A 19,435-nucleotide genomic window follows, 5' to 3' on the forward strand; every position below is an offset into this window, starting at 1 on the left:
TTATGGCGCGGTTCAGGTGTCCGCCGACATATGAGACAGAAACTGCGCCATTTCCTTTCCTCCAAAACCAATTTTCATTTTCATTAGTGCGGATGTTCCAAGCTTCCCATCAAGTTGGTTGCTTTGTGGGAATAATCTCCCAGCCACCCAACGGCCACATGCCCAGCATTCTTGGACAAAAATTTGTTATTGGCATATTGTAGGGCAATGTTATTGAAATATGGAAGGTAAGGTACCATTCTGTCGATGCGTATCAATATCTTTCTTTTTAAAGTTTTTCCATCGGTCGCATCGAGTAGTTAAGACTGCCGTAGAAAACCAATGGGGAACGTTTTTGACGTCAGCAAAAACGTTAATAGCACAAAAATTCAACCCTGCTGAGGGAAGATCTGCGGATATCTTGATTGTTATAGTGAAATCTACAATATATTACAAAACTGCGCTCGTAAAGCCTTTCCCGTTAATAATTAATAATTGGTTTTTGGGGAAAGGAAATGGCGCAGTATCTGCTTCATACATCGTTGGACACCTGAACCGCGCCGTAAAGGAAGGGATAAAGGAGGGAGTGAAAGAAGAAAGAAAGAAATAGGTGCCGTAGTGGAGGGCTCCGGAATAATTTAGACCACCTGGGGATCTTTAACGCGCACTGACATCGCACAGCACACGGGCGCCTTAGGGTTTTTCCTCCATAAAAACGCAGCCGCCGCGGTCGGGTTCGAACCCGGGAGCTCCGGATCAGTAGTCGAGCGCCCTAACCACTGAGCCACCGCGGCGGGCAAGTCTTTCCCGTTCAACGTTCAACGTTCCCGTGCAACGGGAAGTCTTTCCCGTTCAAAAATGTTTTTGACGGGAATCGTAGGAATGATAACTCCCAATTTCTCGCGCTTCACTCTGAGATCATTTGTGGTTTTGATGTAAATGTGTAGTTTGCTTCTTATGCATTTATCCTGTTGGACAGAAGGGTAGCGGATCGGGCTAGTTGGTGCAGATTTGACATTTTCAGAAGCGCTAAAACACCGAGGACGCAGAGGGAACAGACAGGGACGAGCGCTCGTCCCTGTCTGTTCCCTCTGCGTCCTCGGTGTTTTAGCGCTTCTGAAAATGTCAAATCCTGTTGGACGTTATACGATCGGCGTTGTTGCATTTTCCTCGAGGCACACATGCCCTGATTACAGGGCATATAAGAAGAGGTGATAATGAAAGAAACGGCTGCAAGAAATCTTTGTTCAGAGACGACAGAGAAATCACTTTAATCAAATATATTTCTATTAACGCATAACTTTTTGCTCAGGTCTGAAGAGGATATAGACGCAAGCAGTGTATCGATATACGCTCCGCAGTAGAAGAGTGTGTTAAGCGTTGGGCGCAGCTGCAGTGTTTCATCAGGGCATACAGGGCGAGGGTCTGGGCTTCGGGCCCTGTGGAAGCCGGCAAGCTGCAGGTGGGCCGCACTATTAACCTCTTCTCCTCCACCCCCCCCCCCCCCCCCCTTCCGCAACATCTGCCTCACATCCGCTCTCTCCCTCTCCTCGTTCTCTGTACGGTGGTTCGCTGACTGGGCGAGGAGGAATTTACGTTCAGGATCCAGGTAGAGGTATCGCGAATGAAAGCATGAAAACGTCAAGCGCTTGTTTCTCGACTGTGTTCAATTCGCCAAGTGTGCTAATCGAAGTAGCGAAACTGGGAGATGAGGGAATGGTTATGATAAAAACTGTATGTAAACAAAATTTGCAATGGTGCTTATGGAAATTTCATGCTTGTAATGCGAGACCATTGGTATTGCATTCCAATTAAATTCTAATTGTATTCCAATTCTATTGTAATTTTATTTTCTTTTGTAGTTGACGCAGTTGTGAGTACTAGTACTGACTTATATTCTTTTATACTGTTTATTTTGTTCTTTTGTAGTTGATGCAATTGTAAGTATTAGTACTATTACATGTTGACATTTCGTATTTTTCCGCCTTTTGTGACGTCACAGAGTTTCGACCAATCGCGATTTTTGTAACGTCACTTTTTGGGCAACGCCGAGTGTCGATGAGCCGTTTGATGCTTTCGCATTAAATATTACTTGCAAAACTAGGGGAATATATAACACTGAATAACCAGGAGAAGTAAGAATGAGTTGGGGCACATTTGCCAGAGCGTATCGAGTTATAGACGGCCATCCATCAGGATAAAGGTATGCAATAATGCCTTTGTACTAGAGTGGGCGTAACTACGGTGATGGTGATGATGAGTTCCAGGAAGCACTGCGCATATAATAGGTGACTCCTACATCAACTCTTCTCCAGATACTACTAGTTAGTCGTTGCGAGATTTCAATTTGGAGTCCTGTAACTGATTTGACTGAGTAACTCCACTAATGAGTAACATAACGGCGCATGCGCGTGACTGGGGATCTTTGCTGTACCACGTGACGTCGCGACGTCCCAGCTTTCTGTTGTCATTTCCTTTTGCGTCACTACTCCCACCGATGGTTGTCAGCCCGATAAACTTCCGCGACATTCCTTTCCTAGGCCCCGCCGCGGTGGCTCAGTGGTTAGGGCGCTCGACTACTGATCCGGAGTTCCCGGGTTCGAACCCGACCGCGGCGGCTGCGTTTTTATGGAGGAAAAACGCTAAGGCGCCCGTCTGCTGTGCGATGTCAGTGCACGTTAAAGATCCCCAGGTGGTCGAAATTATTCCGGAGCTCTCCACTACGGACCTATTTGTTCCTCTCTTCTTTCACTCCCTCCTTTATCCCTTCCCGTACGGCGCGGTTCAGGTGTCCAACGATATATGAGACAGATACTGCGCCATTTCCTTTCCACCAAAAACCAATTATTATTATTCCTTTCCTAAAAAAAAGTCAAACGTGATTTAAAGCAACGTCCCAGTCTGCCGTGTCCAGCACAGCAAAAAGAAACGAGATCGACTTGTACACCATGATGGCGGCGTGATGACGTCAGTGCGTAATAATGACGGTTGACATTGAGTTCCCTTAGCAGCCAACCCAAGAACGCGCAATCGGACACCGTCGAGTCGGCGGAGCACACGCCACATCTCCGTATGAGTGCCGACAGCCAGCGCCCTCGGGTGTCTGCTCTGGGAGTGCATGTAACTCTTTCGAGGGCAATGCGGGGGTGCCCGCTTGCAGACAGGTTGATTTCCACTCAGAGGTCTGTCACTCAGCTGTCTGCCCTACACGGACGTTGTTGCCTTCCTCCTCCTGCCATCCCACACGTCATCCCTGCTAGCACGGACGCCCCCTGGGGGCCGTCTGAAAAGCGAAGTTCCCTCTCGGAGGTCATGCCTCCCACAAGCTGAGGACTGGCGGTTGTAAGACCATACCATCGTTCTCTACTGGACTTCATCAAATCAGCTAACCCTTTTCCATTCATTTAGATCATTCACCCATCATTGATGCCCTGGGGCAATAAATTTCGCTTTCAAAAAAAAAGAAATAAAATCTGATGTTAGCAGTGAATAAAGGAAATCGGTGTCTGTCAGTCCCGCCTTTAGTGGAGTCATTCGATCCGGTAGCTCTCAGAGTGAAATTATTTTCGCCTCCTAGGCTGCATCAGATTCTGAGTTTGCAGACATTGTAACACTCCTTGTACTGCAAGATTTTTTTTTGTGAAAAACATGACACCTTAAATGTTAGAGCTGTTGACAGCAAAAAAAAAAAGGAATCCGAGTACGAAACCTTTGGGGAGGTTTAATAGAGAAAATAGAGGTACGGACGACCACATCTTATGGGACTGTAAGTAAAGAACCGCCTCCGGCGGAGCTAGTACGAATCCCTTCTCTCGAGCGGTGGGAGGCTGTGCTGGCCAGCTCAGACCCGAAGACGCAAGTCCGGGCCGTCGAGTGGGCCAACCAGGTCGCCAACAGTCATGGACTAACGGCCACCTAACACGGTCCTCCGATCACCGAGCTCTTCTTGACGAAATAAAATGTTGTTCCAGTCCAATCCAAGCTGGCAAATACACGGTCTGGATTACGTTATTACGATTGAGGTTCTCATGAATTACGCATTTTTATCGTCAGAAAGCTATCACGTGATCCCGAAGCAATGACATCATTAAGTTTTCTTTCATGCCATACTAATAGCCTACAGCCACAACGCCGTGCCCATGCAGGCTTCGCTCACACAAACACCTGTTTGAAAGAAGTGACAGGCACACACACACACACACACACACACACACACACACACACACACACACACACACACACACACACACACACACACACACACACACACACACACACACACACACACATATATATATATATATATATATATATATATATATATATATATATATATATATATATATATATATATATATATATATATATATATATACTTTCGCCACAGACATCCTTGAGCCGATCCTTTCTCATGTCTGTGAATTGCGTGGTCCTGCTTATAGTTCCAACGCTTTCCACTAGGGGCGCTGCAGTCTCGCTCTGTACTGGTCACGTTCCGCAAATAGGCGTTGGAGGTCCCTCGACCAGAGCGTTAACCGAAACACAACCATCAAGTACGAAACCAGGAAGTGCTCTTGAACGCGTTGCCATTACGTACGCATTGCTCGTGCAGACACGAATTGACCGAGAGCGGCGTGACCCATCAAACACTGACAACGCTTCTCTTTAGCTTTTTTTTTCTTGCATTCGGACTGGTTTATGCAGGCACCGGCGCCAGGGCTGGCTGCGTACAGACATCAACGTCCGAATGCATGCCCGTTCGTATCCGCGATACCAAAAGCCCGTCTGTTCAATCACAGCTGAAAGCGGCGCTAGTCACGAAGTTTCGCCATTCAAAAGGCCGACACAGAACCCAGCACCGACGAATCGAGCAAGTGGGTTTGACTCGAGTTAAACCGGTCCTCCAGTGTACAGACGCGAGAAGCAAGTATACAACAGCAACGGTCTGCAACGTAGTTAATTTTTTGTTGCCCGCACCTTCCCGCGTATAACGTTTCGATCGCCCAGCTAAAGAAGCAGACGCCTTTCCCGACGCAGACGACTGGCGTTATGTAAAAATGCAAAGCAGACGGCTGGTTCCATTATGCGTGAGCGGTCCGTTGTCAAAAGGCGAGACGCACAGCGCCTTTCTGTTGAAGCATCCGGTTCTGGCCGCGCATCAACCCTTCGGTCACTGTTTGACTTGGCTTGGCCCGACTTGTCTTCGTGCCAGGAGTGAGCTGAAAATAAAACACGTAGATAAGCTGCGGGGGTTCACCCCGCCGCCGTCTGCCAGCCAGACACCGTGGCAGACGACGCTGCCGCCTGGTCGACCTTACCGCCTCACCGCGTTGTTCCTTGACGGCCCGTGAGGCGTCGATTTAACGGAAAACAAACAACAAAAAGGCTGGCGGAGGGGATCACCTGGGCGTGAATCCACGCGAGATTAGAAAGAGGCAGCTCGGTAGATTAGAAACGAGAGAGCGTGCAACGGGAAGACGCCGTCGTCTGCTCCGTTGGCTTCCTTCTGCTAGGAGACGTCGCCTTCTAGCAGGTCTGCCTGCCTGTCTGCCACGAAGTATGTGTGCCAAAAGTTATTTGAGTAGCCGAGGGCAGGCATGGAACGTTGGTGATGGGGCCCAGGTACGAAAACGGCTGGGCCTCTTTGACGCGGCGTTAAAAGCAGAACAAAGAAAATAGCTTCGGTTAACGAAAACAAAAACGAGTTGATCGGCCCCGCCGCTGGGAGCTCTGCTGGCGAGCTTCAGAAACGGAACACCGCGTGATCGACGCGGGAAGGCGTCAGTCACGGCGTACTCGGTTTCTTTGCACCTGCCGGCGGTATTTTGACACCGCGTCTTGTGTTTTGACACACGCGTTTCCATTTCCGAGTTTGCATGCGCGCACACGCGCGCGCTAGGTAACCGGAGCAGAAGGTAGTCGCGACGTTCCGGCTTTTTTTTTGTTTTATTTTACTTTGCTTGAGCGGTTGTTTGGATGTTGGTTCAGTTGGATGGCGCACAAAACTTTTAAGAAACTCAAAAGGCGCCCGTGTGCTGTGCGATGTCAGCGCACATTAAAGATCCCCAGATGGTCGAAACTATTACGGAGACAAACTCTGGGCCGTCCAGCAGGTCCGCGAGGCGACGGCGAGGCAACACCTCGACGTCCCCACGTGGGAGACCTAAGGCCCCGTCGGCGAAAGCTCTGCAGGACTTATAAAGTTGTTACCAACCAACATACGGCACTTCTTCCTGTCATCTTTCACTCCCTCCTTCATCCCTTCCCTTACGGCGTGGTTCGGGTGTCCACAGAGATATGTGAGACAGTTACTGCGCCATTTCCTTTCCTAAAAACCAATTTTCAACTTTCAACGCTGTTGAGAATAGCAAACACGTTAATAGCAAAAAAGGATATCTACCGATATATTAATTGTTATAGTGAAATCTTGCAATATATGATAAAGTGCGATGTCAGTGCACGTTAAAGATCCCCAGGTGGTCGAAATTATTCCGGAGCCCTCCACTACGGCACCTCTCTCTTCCTTTCTTCTTTCACTCCCTCCTTTATCCCTTCCCTTACGGCGCGGTTCAGGTGTCCAACGATATATGAGACAGATACTGCGCCATTTCCTTTCCCTAAAAAGAACCAATTATTATTATTATTATTATTATTATTATTATTATTATTATTATTATTATTATTATTATTATTATTATTATTATTATTATTATTATTATTATAAACTGCGTTCATAAGTTCTTTCTGGTTCCGGACTTTTGTCCAGAATTATTGGGTATCAGGAACCACGGTTCCAGCGGGACTAAAAGGTCAAGAAACGTCAGCCTGTCTGCCCTTCTCAATGATCATTACAGGTATGCTCGTAACAGTGAGCGCGAAGTGAAGGAAAACTCCGCGAAGTGGCGCTGCCACCGGGGGAGGAAGCGATGCGAGCGACACCTGTCGCGCATCGCGCGAATTAAGAAGCCGTCTGCAGCCTTTCCAACGTCTCTCGCCCAAAGAAGGCTTGTCAATGTCCTGTTCCCACTGTCTAGACTCCACTTCGCGATGCACTTGTCTCTCAGTTTTCGTCGAGAGCCAAAAATGGAGCGCACCCATCTGCATGGGACGGGACGCGGTGGTGTGTGCCACATGTAACAGCTGCGCTCTTCTGTCGTTCCGGGAACTGGGGGCAGGAGGGGGGGGGGGGGGCGGACGTGGCCCTCAGCCATCTCCCACGTGGGTCAGTGCTCTGCTTATAGACCTTTTCCCTCTGTTTTGGTCGTACGTTCGCTATTTCGATTTTAACGATGCTATCGGAGTTCCCTTCCTGCTAGCGTTTTATTTAGGCCTTTACTCTTTGCGGGCCGTTCGATCGCTGCTGGGTACCCTTCTTAAGTCGCTAGTCAGTTCTTTATACGGCCACTCGAAAAGACACGTGGGTGTGCAACCGTGCTCAAGACGGAGAAATTTCTTCCAGGCGAATAGCTTTCGTTCGATTGAAACTCAGTGCAGATAATTTAAACCGGACAGGTTGGGGAAGAATTCACTTTAATACATGTGGTGGCTTATTGCCGTGAATGCGATTTGATTACTTATGTTTTATATCGTTGTGCGATGTGTGTTTTTTTTTTGCTTCAATGAATATACTACCCCTCCACGACTCAGACACGAGTTCTGATGCTACAACAGTGCAAATACGTATGCATATACAGTCGAACCTCGTTATAACGAAACGGTTTTTAACGAAATAATGAATATAACGAAGGAATGACGATTCCCTTTGGAAGCTCGGTCAATACGGGCTATAGCGAAGCTGCGGATATAACGAAGTAATCGCCGGGCCCCTTCAAATTCGTTATAACGAGGTTCAACTGTATCATCTGAAAAATAAAGGTTCACTGAAAGATTCTTAATATAGTATAGTGCCATAAAAAACGTGAAGGAACGGTCTAAAGCACAGCCTTCGGTGTTAGAACAGATGTCGCCGCGTTGTCAACTGGCTAATCTGGTTAAGTGAACTCTGTCGAGTAGTTTCTGACAGCGACTGTATACCGACAGGGGTGTTTAGGGATGCGTCATGTTGTCCATATGAACCGAAAGCGTGGTAAGAAACATCAACTTTCTGGGATTTAGAATGAACCAGTCACTCACTTATCGACTGATCAGTCAGTCCATCAATCAATCAATCAATAAATCAATAAAACAATTTCATTATCTTCCATGCAGCTCTGCTGACCTTCGTCAACTGCTGGGACGTCAAATGGTCCACACGTGTCCAGGATTTCTTCACCTACGGCAAGCTGATCGCCCTGGCCACCATCATCATCACCGGAATCGTGCAGCTCTGTTACGGTGAGAAAGAACCCCTACTTACGCGCCTTGTTTGCTGGGAAGCACTTTCGGTATAAAAAAATATTAGCATTGACAGATCTACACAAGGGTATACTGCTGCACTAGCACACGCGCTGCCATTGAAGTGTACAAAGACACTGTAAATGTGTAACACATATGTCTCATGCCTTTCTGACAAATCTGAAAGCAACACGTGAGAGTGCAGCACACGGGGCTTAAGCAGCATTTGAATGACGTCATAGTGACTCGCCGTAGATGCAGATTTGTGTTTGCAGCGACACCTGTTCTTGGGTTACCGTATCGAGAGATTAGTAAGAAACACGGCAGAAATCGTTATTTTCACTCTGGAATGGTGTAACCACGGGTCCCTTAGCTCATGCCTCGGCAGGAAGGTACTACCATTACACTATTTCCCGAAAGGCATTTGAGGGACGGACACGTGAGCCTTCTCGTCACGAGAAAGTTTTTACTGGGCGCATATAAACTTGTGTCCATATTTATTTTTCTCTGAATATCGTTAACCATCGTTTTTCTTTGAAGCGTGTCTTTTCCATCTGTTAATTTTAAGGAAGTAGTCGGCTTATGCTCCTCGAGACAACAATCACTCAGTTTGTTTCCTTCACTCAGTTGCTATTCCTTCTATTCCGCAAATACTGGTCGAACTGTTGACGTCAGCACTAGAGATCGTGTATGTGATACACTGATACTGACCACTATAACAGTGTGAGCCCCCTATAGTTAGGAAGGTAGCGGGAACACTGTCAAGCATGTCTGCCATTTTGTCCGCCTTTTCTAGGCAATCGGCTCTTCTGGCTCGCATCCGTCTTTCTCATCAATCGTTGATCGGTAATCGATGAACTAATCAAAGAAATCAGTGTTATCGGTGTACAGTGACAACATTCATTCTCTTGACCAACTCTTTTCAGCGTACTGACAAGAACTGATTTTTCACTTAGTGTATCGTTTCCACTGCTTCGGAGGCTGACACCAGCGTGTCTCTGTATACGAGGATTCGGAGTGAACCTCCGGCCTTAAGCGTCTGTGCAAACAAACGTATACAAAAGAGGTTCTAAACTCGAGACAGAAAGGACACCGACGCAACTGCGTACCGAGTACTACGTAAATCAATCAGCATTTGCCGATAGGCTTAACTACACGAGGCAAACGCAGCTGCTCCACATACCAGCCGCTCCGCTAGTCCATTATAGGCGCAAGCGATAGGCAGACAGCGCAGCCGTCGAGCCAAGTCACGAAACAGGGGGCCTCATCAGTTGGGAAAGCCACGCCGTATACTACACGGGACTCCCAACATCCATCAGGGGGCCGTAAATCAGGCGTTCGGTGCCTCTGCTCGAAAGGCAGTTCGTGCCAAGAGGATGGTCGCCACAGGTGACGACGCCAGACTCTGCCTGCCGTTAATGAGGTGGGGGGGGGGGGATGAGGACCAGAACGAAAGAGGATAGAACGAAGGCGGTAGGAGGCAGTCCGGGCGTACAGCTCCTGGTGAAAGAAGTGCGGCGTCAAGCGGTAGAGGCAGCAGCCGAAACAACGGTGCTGTGTGGGCGTGAAAGGAGGGCTCACGTCAATTGTACCTCGTGACCGTCGGAGGGTGACCGAGTGACAGTCAGTCTTGCGAGACGGCCACTTCGTGCACCCATTCATCGCTTGTGTGGGGTCGATGGGCAGATTATGCGGGTTGTTGGAGGCGTTCGCTTAGCTGACCTAGCCCTTACAAAAATTTCTTTAGACAGTCTATAGACTGTCCGTAGACGTCTGTCTCTAAAGTCTATAGACTCTCTATATATGAACCCTAGAGAACAGTCTATAGGCAATACAAATCCGATAGACAATCTATAGACAATATATAGATTTATGGCCATACAGTTTTAGTATACTTTTTCTATAGACTATGAATAGGCAAAAAGAACTATCTATAGGAAGGCAATAGACTATAAGAAGTCTATAGACTGTCTATAGACCATTTCTGTAAGGGCCGTATACATGATGGGGTTTATTCATACAGGAAGCACTACTATATGAATACTCATATATGGCACTCCTATGTGGTACTCCTAGATGGCACTCCTATATGAATACTTCTATATGGCACTCCTATATGGTACTCCTATATGGCACTCCTGTATGGCATATGGGCTGACTATGATGATGATCATGGCATTAGGATTGTTAGTGCGTATCGTGTTTGCGGAAGGGTGTTCTAACACGAAGGTCTTGCGTGAGGTTCATGCCTGTCACTTTTTTTTTATTCGCAGACGCGTTATCCACTTTTGTGATCCACTTTGCATAATGTAGCGCTTGATGGATGGGATAGACCATCGCTGCTTGTGGATTGTGCGTATACACGCTGTTCCGAAGTCTCGCTTGCGTCATACGTGTAGGACCTACACTGCCCTCTCCTCTGTCTGGCCCATTCTTGTTTGACTCGCAGTTGTCCCCCATTGTAGTTGCATCCCTGCCGGGGGAGGGCGTTCCTTTCGGGAACGAACTTTTGGTGGGCGTGTTGCTCGCTCCATTGTTTCACATGTGTTTCAATGCGTGCGTAGCCAGCGGATCTCTGTTCCGGCTAATGATACACATCTGCACAAACATGCACGCGCGTTAAAGCGGCACATTTGTCGGCTGGAAAAAAAAAAGGTCACCGCCCGCACGCCAGCGCTCTCTATGGAGCGTGAAAAATTTCCTCAGCCTTGTTGCGTTGGGTGCATTTCCGGGTGTACGACTGCAGAGTTTTCACTGTTTACATGTGGCCTTTTTTTGTTTCTTCGGCACCTGCGCGCCGATCTGTGCCGCTGCTAGCTTGTCGATGAAGGTGCACTTTTTCGACTGTGCTTCCACCAGGCGAGCTGTGCGCACATTCGGCTGAGTGCGTCTCGCTTATGTGCGATGTCAGTGCACGTTAAAGTTCCCCAGGTGGTCGAAATTATTCCGCAGCCCTCCACTACGGCACCTCTTTCTATTCTTTTTTCACTCCTTCAAATATTCCCTTACGGCGCGGTTGAGGTGTCCGCCGAGTAATGTGAGACAGTTACTGCGTCGCTTCCTTTCCTCAAAAACCAATTTTCATTAATTTTCATTTTTGTGTCGCTTATGTTAGCGTATGAGACGTGATGGTGAAGATTGGTTGGCTTTGGGGGAAAGGAAATGGCGCAGTATCTCTCTCATATATCGTTGGACACCTGAACCGCGCCGTAAGGGAAGGGATAAAGGAGAGAGTGAAAGAACAATTGTGAATCTGGTGCATATTCTGATTACTTGCGGTTCTGACAAAAGGCTTCATTTTTAGAGTTCCTTTAAGTCTTGGCATTTTATGCTATGTAGGGAGCATTTTCAGACAGCACGTGCTTCCAACAAAACAGCGCATAAGGAGAAAAATTTGGGATACACTTAAGCTCCGCATTTAAGGGCACGACGCGATATCTTTAATGGGTATCGCAATCGGTTCCCCTTGCTCACGCACACAAAGACACTCTTTCACAATCACGACCATTATGTGTAAAACCACATGACATGCAATAAAGCCCCGCTTTAACCAAGCCTGCGTGGCCTAGAGATAGCAAATCAGGGGATCGATCGAGTAGCGTTAGGGGATCGATTCCCGACAAATTACCCCAGTCACTTTTTTCAACGCAATCCATTTATTTTATCTACTTACCTGTCTTAATAACGATTGAGTCATGTTGCGACCTTCTAGTCACCAGTTTTCTCATGTTCTGATCACTTTTCAAATCCGCCGCTTGGTGTGACGTAGCCACCTTTTCGACCAATCCGGATTTTTCGCTCACAACTGCACATAAGTAGTCGGATTTTCTCCAGAACGGGTTCCTTAAAGCTATCTCTTTAAAAGGAACAGTTACAATCAAGAAGTTGAGGAACAATGCCGTTAACAGCTGGGCCTTTGCCACGTTCATAACTATAATAAGGAAAAAATGTTGGTTGCATAAAAAATTTTGGTCTAGTGTAATAGTTCATTCTTCGCTATCAACAGGTAACCCAGCGTGAATTAACGAAGACACGTCATGTGTCGTGTGTTCTCTTTAGGGTTAATCGGCTGGCAGTGATGGTTGGCTGCACAAAAATGAATTTTAGAAAGATCAAGATGCCCCGCCGCGGTGGCTCAGTGGTTAGGGCGCTCGACTACTGATCCTGAGTTCCCGGGTTCGAACCCGACCGCGGCGGCTGCGTTTTTATGGAGGAAAAACGCTAAGGCGCCAGTGTGCTGTGCGATGTCAGTGCACGTTAAAGATCCCCAGGTGGTCGACATTATTCTGGAGCCCTCTACTACGGCACCCCTCTCTTCCTTTCTTCTTTCACTCCCTCCTTTATCCCTTCCCTTACGGCGCGGTTCAGGTGTCCAACGATATATGAGACAGGTACTGCGCCATTTCCTTTCCCCCAAAAAACCAATTATTATTAAAGATCAAGATGTCGCACAAGGGTATCGCTAAACTTTGAGAAATTGATTAGTATTGAGAGCCCTGCGTAAGCGTTGCGTCCAGCGCCTTATCGGAGGTTCAACATGCGAGGTTCGTTGATACAGCATCTTGTTGTCATATAGAGTTTTGGGCTGCAGCTTGCCCGGTAGGAATAACGCATACTTCAAAGGGAAGGTATTCCTTGCATAACCAAACATAAATTTGCGCACATGTTGAAACGAAATGCCGGAACACTTCCACTTGTAAAGGAGGCTGCGGGCTCTATAGTCAAGTCGCTTGACTCTAAAGCGACTTATACTCGCAGTCTCCCCATCACTGATGGGTATAAAGATATTATTATTATTATTATTATTATTATTATTATTATTATTATTATTATTATTATTATTATTATTATTATTATTATTATCCACTCTCGCTGTTTGCATCAAGCGCTTATTTAACACTTGTGTATTTACACTGCCCACGAGCTGAAAATACATTTCAGGGTTGAACTTCACGTAAACATTGAATAAGAAGAATGGACGTTGCAAAGGCACGAAATAAAAGGAACACGAACATTTGGAAATTATAAGTAATGCTACCAAATAAAACAACAAAAATGGCGCCGTATAGGATATCTGTATGCATTAATTAAAACGCCTTTGAAAAAAAATTGGCTCCCAATGCTTAGCAGTATTTAAGCGCTCGGCGTTTACAGCAGCGTTTTAGTGAAAGCAGAGCTCCCATAGAGAGGCATAAATGTCATTAAAGACGTCCTTGGAGATTTGGTTTGGTCGCTGCAGGGGGAAAAAAAGACCTTATTTTGAAGTGCATCGCCCTGTTACTAAGCGCACTTTATTTTGTGAAAGGAGCCGGATCAATGATTCGTGAGACGCCTTACCTGATCTCACTGCCTAGCTTATGTGATTTCTGAAGCTATGTACGCTCAGGGCAGCCGCCATAAAACAATCTGCCCCTTGCTTTCACTTCGTAACAGCTCAAGGGAGCGATTTCAAGAGTCGGACTTGTATTGAACGCTTGTTTGATGCGTCCGATATGCAGCAAAGAAGGCGAGATGCAATAAACATGAGTCCTGGTGTCTGTGCGTATTTTCTTTTGTGCCAGTTCGGCACAAAATGCGCTCAGTCACAGCCTCGTTGAGAGCCAGTAGTCGTTCGAATAAATGCCGCATTGAGTATTAGGCAACACGCGATTGTGTAAGCTCCCGATGAGTTCGCAGGCTCATGCGTACTGTTGTAAAATGGCCGTGAAGAAAAGATCCTCCCGCATGCCAATTAACGAAACTGCGCTTCTGTGGCGAGAAAACCCACTACTCCGCCTAACTCGCAGAAAACACCTATCTTCAGGAGAGTTTTTTCACGAGGACTGTTCTAGAGGACTAACCATTTACTACCATATGGGTTTATTTTGGTTTACACTGTGGTAAAGTCGTCTTTAATCGATTCCCTGCACTCTGCAGGCGCCCCACCGCGGTGGCTCAGTGGTTAGGGCGCTCGACTACTGATCCGGAGTTCCCGGGTTCGAACCCGACCGCGGCGGCTGCGTTTTTATGGAGGCAAAACGCTAAGGCGCCCGTGTGCTGTGCGATGTCAGTGCACGTTAAAGATCCCCAGGTGGTGGAAATTATTCCGGAGCCCTCCACTACGGCACCTCTCTCTTCCATTCTTCTTTCACTCCCTCCTTTACCCTTCCCTTACGGCGCGGTTCAGGTGTCCAACGATATATGAGACAGATACTGCGCCATTTCCTTTCTTCCAAAAACCAATTATTATTAGTATTATTATTATTATTATTATTATTATTATTATTATTATTATTATTATTATTATTATTATTATTATTACTCTGCAGGCGTGGTTATTTGCGTAGCCAACGGAGGTGGACACTTCGTTGAGCGCGCTGTTCAAGGTTGAGGATAATAATAATAATAATAATAATAATAATAATAATAATAATAATAATAATAATAATAATAATAATAATATTTGGTTTTGGGGGAAAGGAAATGGCACAGTATCTGTCTCATATATCGGCGGACACCTGAACCGCGCCGTGAGGGAAGGGATAAAGGAGGGAGTGAAAGAAGATAGGAAGAAAGAGGTACCGTAGTGGAGGGCTCCGGAATAATTTAGACCACCTGGGGATAAACTCTGTAAAGTCAGTTTCTCGTCCGTTGTATGCGACAGTCTCCGTGTTAATATTTCCAACGCGCTGCTCACACATACACGCTATTAGTCGTAGGCATCTGCGCTGAAGTCGCAACAGGATAGCTCAAAGCGAAAGGCTCATACGCCGCTAACGACAAACAACATTTCTCCGTTGGAGTAGATGGACACTGTGGCTGAGACATGTCTGCAGCGTCGCCTGCGCTGTAGTCGGAACAGAAGCCGCTTTATCGCCTCACACGATGGTCGCACAGTGACCTTGACGTCCCCGGTTCTGATCACGAGGTCCGCGGTTCGATTCCCGGCCGCAGCGACCGCATCTCGGCAGGGCCAAATGCACTAACGGTTTCGTGCAGACATACCCAGTGTTTCAGCGAACACTTTCAAAAATTTTCAAAAATAGGCTTTTGGGGGTAAAAATATGGCTTTTGCGGCATAGTATTACTAGTGCTGACGGACACCAGAAAATCAGTGAATCGTCTTAAGTAGTAAGATGGTTAACTAATATTTAACAATTAACGTTTTAATTAATAGAGTTAGGCGCCTATACTTGCAATTAGAGATTTGTAGCCGGTCGTTAGTAATAGCCATATAAGTGTTTAGAATTTCGAAAATGCGGTTACCCCCGCCGCTGTGGCTCGACAAAGTTTGGTTGCATTGTGCGAAAATGCATGCGCTTTCGAAAGCATGCAGCCAAAGCAACACCTCCAGAGCACGTAACTAGTCGAAAAAGCCAAACTTTGTCGAGCCACAACGCCAAAGATAATCGCGTTTTCGAAATTCTAAAACCTGATATGGCTATTACTAACGACCGGCTACAGATCTCTAATTGAAACTAGGCATCTTGCTCTACTAGTTAAAAAGTCAGTTGTTAAAAGTTAGTTAACCAGCTCACTACTCAAGACGATTCACTGGTTTTCTGGTCGCCAACACACTGGCAATACTACGCCGCAAAATCGAAATTTTTACTCCAAAAAGCCCACTTTTGAAAAATTTTGAAAGTGTTCGCTGAAACATTCGGTTTATTCGGCTCTTAATACATTAAAGATTCGAGAGCCATATTAACTCGGTTTCCACCACTGTGGTGTGTAACCTTTTCATATGATTTCCCTTATAAAAATTTCTTTAGACAGTCTGTAGACTGTCTATTGATTTCTGTCTATGAAGTCTATAGACTCGCTATAGACAGACCCTAGAGAACAGTCTATAGGCAATACAAATTCTATAGAAAGTTTATAGACAATCTATAGATTTATAGCCATACACTTTTAGTAGACTTTTGTCTATAGACAGTCTATAGACTATGAGTAGACAAAAAGAAATATCTATAGGAGGGCAATACAGTCTACATGAAGTCTATAGACTGTCTATAGACCATTTTTGTAAGGGTTGGCAAGTAAAGTCGCACAACTGTTTTAATTAATCTACAAATTATTCCATGCTGTCTAACCTAGTCACATGAACTAGCAGACAAATGTCTGTATTCTGCTCTCATGGTCATTCCGCGACGCCTTCTTGCAAAGGCTTTGGCAGAGGCCTGTCTTCGTGGTCCGATGATGACGCGTGCCGTCTTGTGGAGCGTGTCACAACTAGTCATGCGACGCGACGTCTTTTGCCTTCTTTATCCTTTCGGCTCGGAACAGGTTGTTTTGAAAGTAGCTGCCTTCCTTAACCCCTTCTTCTGTTTTGATGTAGGAAGCTGAGCGAAATTAAGGGCCCACACGTGAGCAATTTGCCCGTGGGTAGGTGTACGTGCTTTTGCCAGACAGACGTACCCCGAGGTTACTCCGAAATGTAGGCAGCGATTTCACTTTCCTCGTGGGATGAATGCATCGGACAGCGAGAGATTAAAATAGGAAGGTGTGTGGCGGTGGAGACTTCTTAAATTACTTCTTGTTAGTCGCTGGCTTGCATATAATTTTCGCAGCGTTCATAACAGCTGCCGTAGTTTTAAGAAGTTTGCATCTATCCTCAAACTTCTCTTCATCATGTGCAAATCAGCCTTTCGTCCGCTTGTTTACCGTGTTTAAAATTCACGCATAAATAACAGAGCGACAGACAGGGCAATAAGGAAGAAACACAAATGGTGACTTCCAATCGCAGAGTTGGAGCACTTCTGGAGCAACGTTTCCTGCTCTTTTCGGAGCAACTGTATTCCAAACGCAGATCTGAGGCACGGGTCGAGTCTTCCAATCGTAGACAGGGAGCGGTTGCCGAGCCGAGATTGCTCCGTGGAGCAGTCGGGACTGCTCCGCCGAAATCGGCGGATCCGACCGGAAGTTTGCGTGACGTTCATTTTCAGCGGCGCCCTACATGCTCTGGCCAGAGCAAGTGTACTCCAATCGCAATTTCAGGTCGCGCGCTCTGCGCCGGATTCAGGCGCTCTGTCACAGAGCGTGCAGACCGCTCCAGGCCTGCGATTGGAATTCACCAAAACATTGTCCCGTCTGTTGCGCTGTTATTTATGCGCCATGAACCAACTGGCCCGGCTAATTCCACTCTTGCATGGTGTTTAAAGCTGATTATTTGCGCAATGTATACGCTGTTTGTGTTGAGGCTGTTACATGCAGTGTACCTTTGTTAATTCTGTTTGTTACAATCTTTAACCTTTTTATTTTCGCCCTGCTTATGTACCTTGCATGGATTGCAATACTCATAAAGAAATGCCTAAATTTGCAAAAGAAAGCAGAAATGAAAGCGAAGCATAAGCTGCTAATTTCCCCGGCCCCACATTATTCATATTCCCAGTGTTGACGTACACCCGCCCCCCTCTAAACCATTTTATGCTACTATTCATATATTTCTTCATCTATAGCGTTCTCGCGGCACTTCGCACAGTTAAGTAGCATTTGTTTTGGTGGCTACATTGTCTTCGCTTCTGTCTTTATAATGCACTCCGACTCGCATAGTGACAGGACGAATTGGCTCCCATAGGGGTCTTCTTTCGAGCTTCATATGGATGCACTGTATAGCTTCGCTTTATATAAACCAACCTTTACGGAACTCAGCTTTCGGTAAACGTGGAATGCTGGGTCAGTGTTCTGATCTGGCAGCAGGTACACTACAGTATGCGCGAACCAGCGTTTTCACATCCCGTTTCGCAATAAATATCGGCATTTTTTTGGGACTAAGTATTTGAGCCAGAATTGTGTACGTGTCTGCTTTTCTGTCGTCTTTTCCGCGAACATTCTTGAGGCGCTTCAGGACGTTGGCAAGTGCAACGACTGGAAGCCACACAATAAGTTTCATTTGTAGCAAGGACAACGGCTGCGCCCCTTGCGGCAAAGTCTACACGTGAAGGGCTGGTGCTTGTAACATAGTTGTACCGTCGTGCATAACCTTCGACCGACCTTCGTGTGACCTGCGTATGACGTACAATACAGAGTGTACTAATTTCTAAGGCTTTCGTGTGCACACACGAAAGAATACCACATTTTTAGTTTTACGCAATAAAACTGCATTTTCCGGCGTTTATCTCAAAGAAAACTCAAATTGTGACCTGCGGCAGATCCACAAGGCATATGTATACGCCCGATATGAAACGTCACTCCGAGAAGATATTTTTTTTATCCTTGCACTTTAAAGCGTTCTATTAGCAGAAAAGAAGTAGATGTGCTCACGGTTCGTCACCTTTCTCCTGCTCATGTTGCGCATGCGCCTAGCCTCGTAGATAACGCCGGTGGCCGCCACGGGGTGGCGCTAAGTGTATCAACCTATCGGAGGTCAGTTAACACCCTGTCAACACCGCATACAGCCAGCCGATGTGGCTTTGCAAAGTGGTTCTCACGTGTGTTTTCTCTTTTCCTTTCTTTTTTTTCTTTCACTCCGCAGGAAAGACCGAGCACTTCAACTTTGAGAACACCGAGACTGACGTCACGAAGATAGCGTTGTCCTTCTACTCAGGGTTATTCGCTTATAACGGCTGGTGAGTGCCCTTTCCCGCTCCCTCTTTTCAGCTCTCTTACATTCGCGTGCAGCCTTTTCCCTGAACTGAACTTTTCATGTTGTGTTCCTCCAGAACCTATCTTTAAATCAGTCGGCACAGCGCTCGAGCTACCGGTGTCACTGCCTCGGCATTTCGCTGAAATGTACCTTTGCACTCTTCTGGTTTGCGATTTTCTTATTTAATTCGCTTCTTTTGCCCGTATTTAGAAACGGGACATCTAAAGTGATTCTATTATAGACATCTTTTCAGTTCTCATCTATCAAAAATGAAATCCTATTATCTTTACTGACTTTGAAAATAAAACCTTGCTAGGTCGCAAATTTAAATGACCAACACCGCTACTGAAAGTAATTATATCCCCCGTCCCATATACCCTCTATTTTTTTTTGGTAGCTCTCTGGAGACATAATAATTTACATTTTTATTTACTTCCAGGAACTACTTGAACTTCGTCATCGAAGAGCTCAAGGATCCTCACAGGTAGGAATGAGCACTTCGGCAAGGAATAAACGCATTTGCTGTTGTTTCGCCCGTGCTAATAGAAAGTTCAACTT

At 46.3% G+C, this 19,435-nt stretch overlaps 1 protein-coding gene across 1 annotated transcript in view; it reads left to right on the plus strand.

The window, feature by feature from the left end:
* LOC144104457 (large neutral amino acids transporter small subunit 2) overlaps positions 1-19,435 on the plus strand; it is a 137,396-nt gene that overhangs the window by 100,042 nt on the left and 17,919 nt on the right. The window contains exons 3-5 of the mRNA XM_077637474.1: positions 8,188-8,313; positions 18,767-18,860; positions 19,317-19,361. Of these exons, the coding sequence (XP_077493600.1) occupies positions 8,188-8,313; positions 18,767-18,860; positions 19,317-19,361 (265 nt within the window). The remainder of the gene's footprint in view (positions 1-8,187; positions 8,314-18,766; positions 18,861-19,316; positions 19,362-19,435) is intronic.

This window comes from Amblyomma americanum, chromosome 9, assembly GCF_052857255.1.
Source record: "Amblyomma americanum isolate KBUSLIRL-KWMA chromosome 9, ASM5285725v1, whole genome shotgun sequence".
NCBI lineage: Eukaryota > Metazoa > Arthropoda > Arachnida > Ixodida > Ixodidae > Amblyomma > Amblyomma americanum.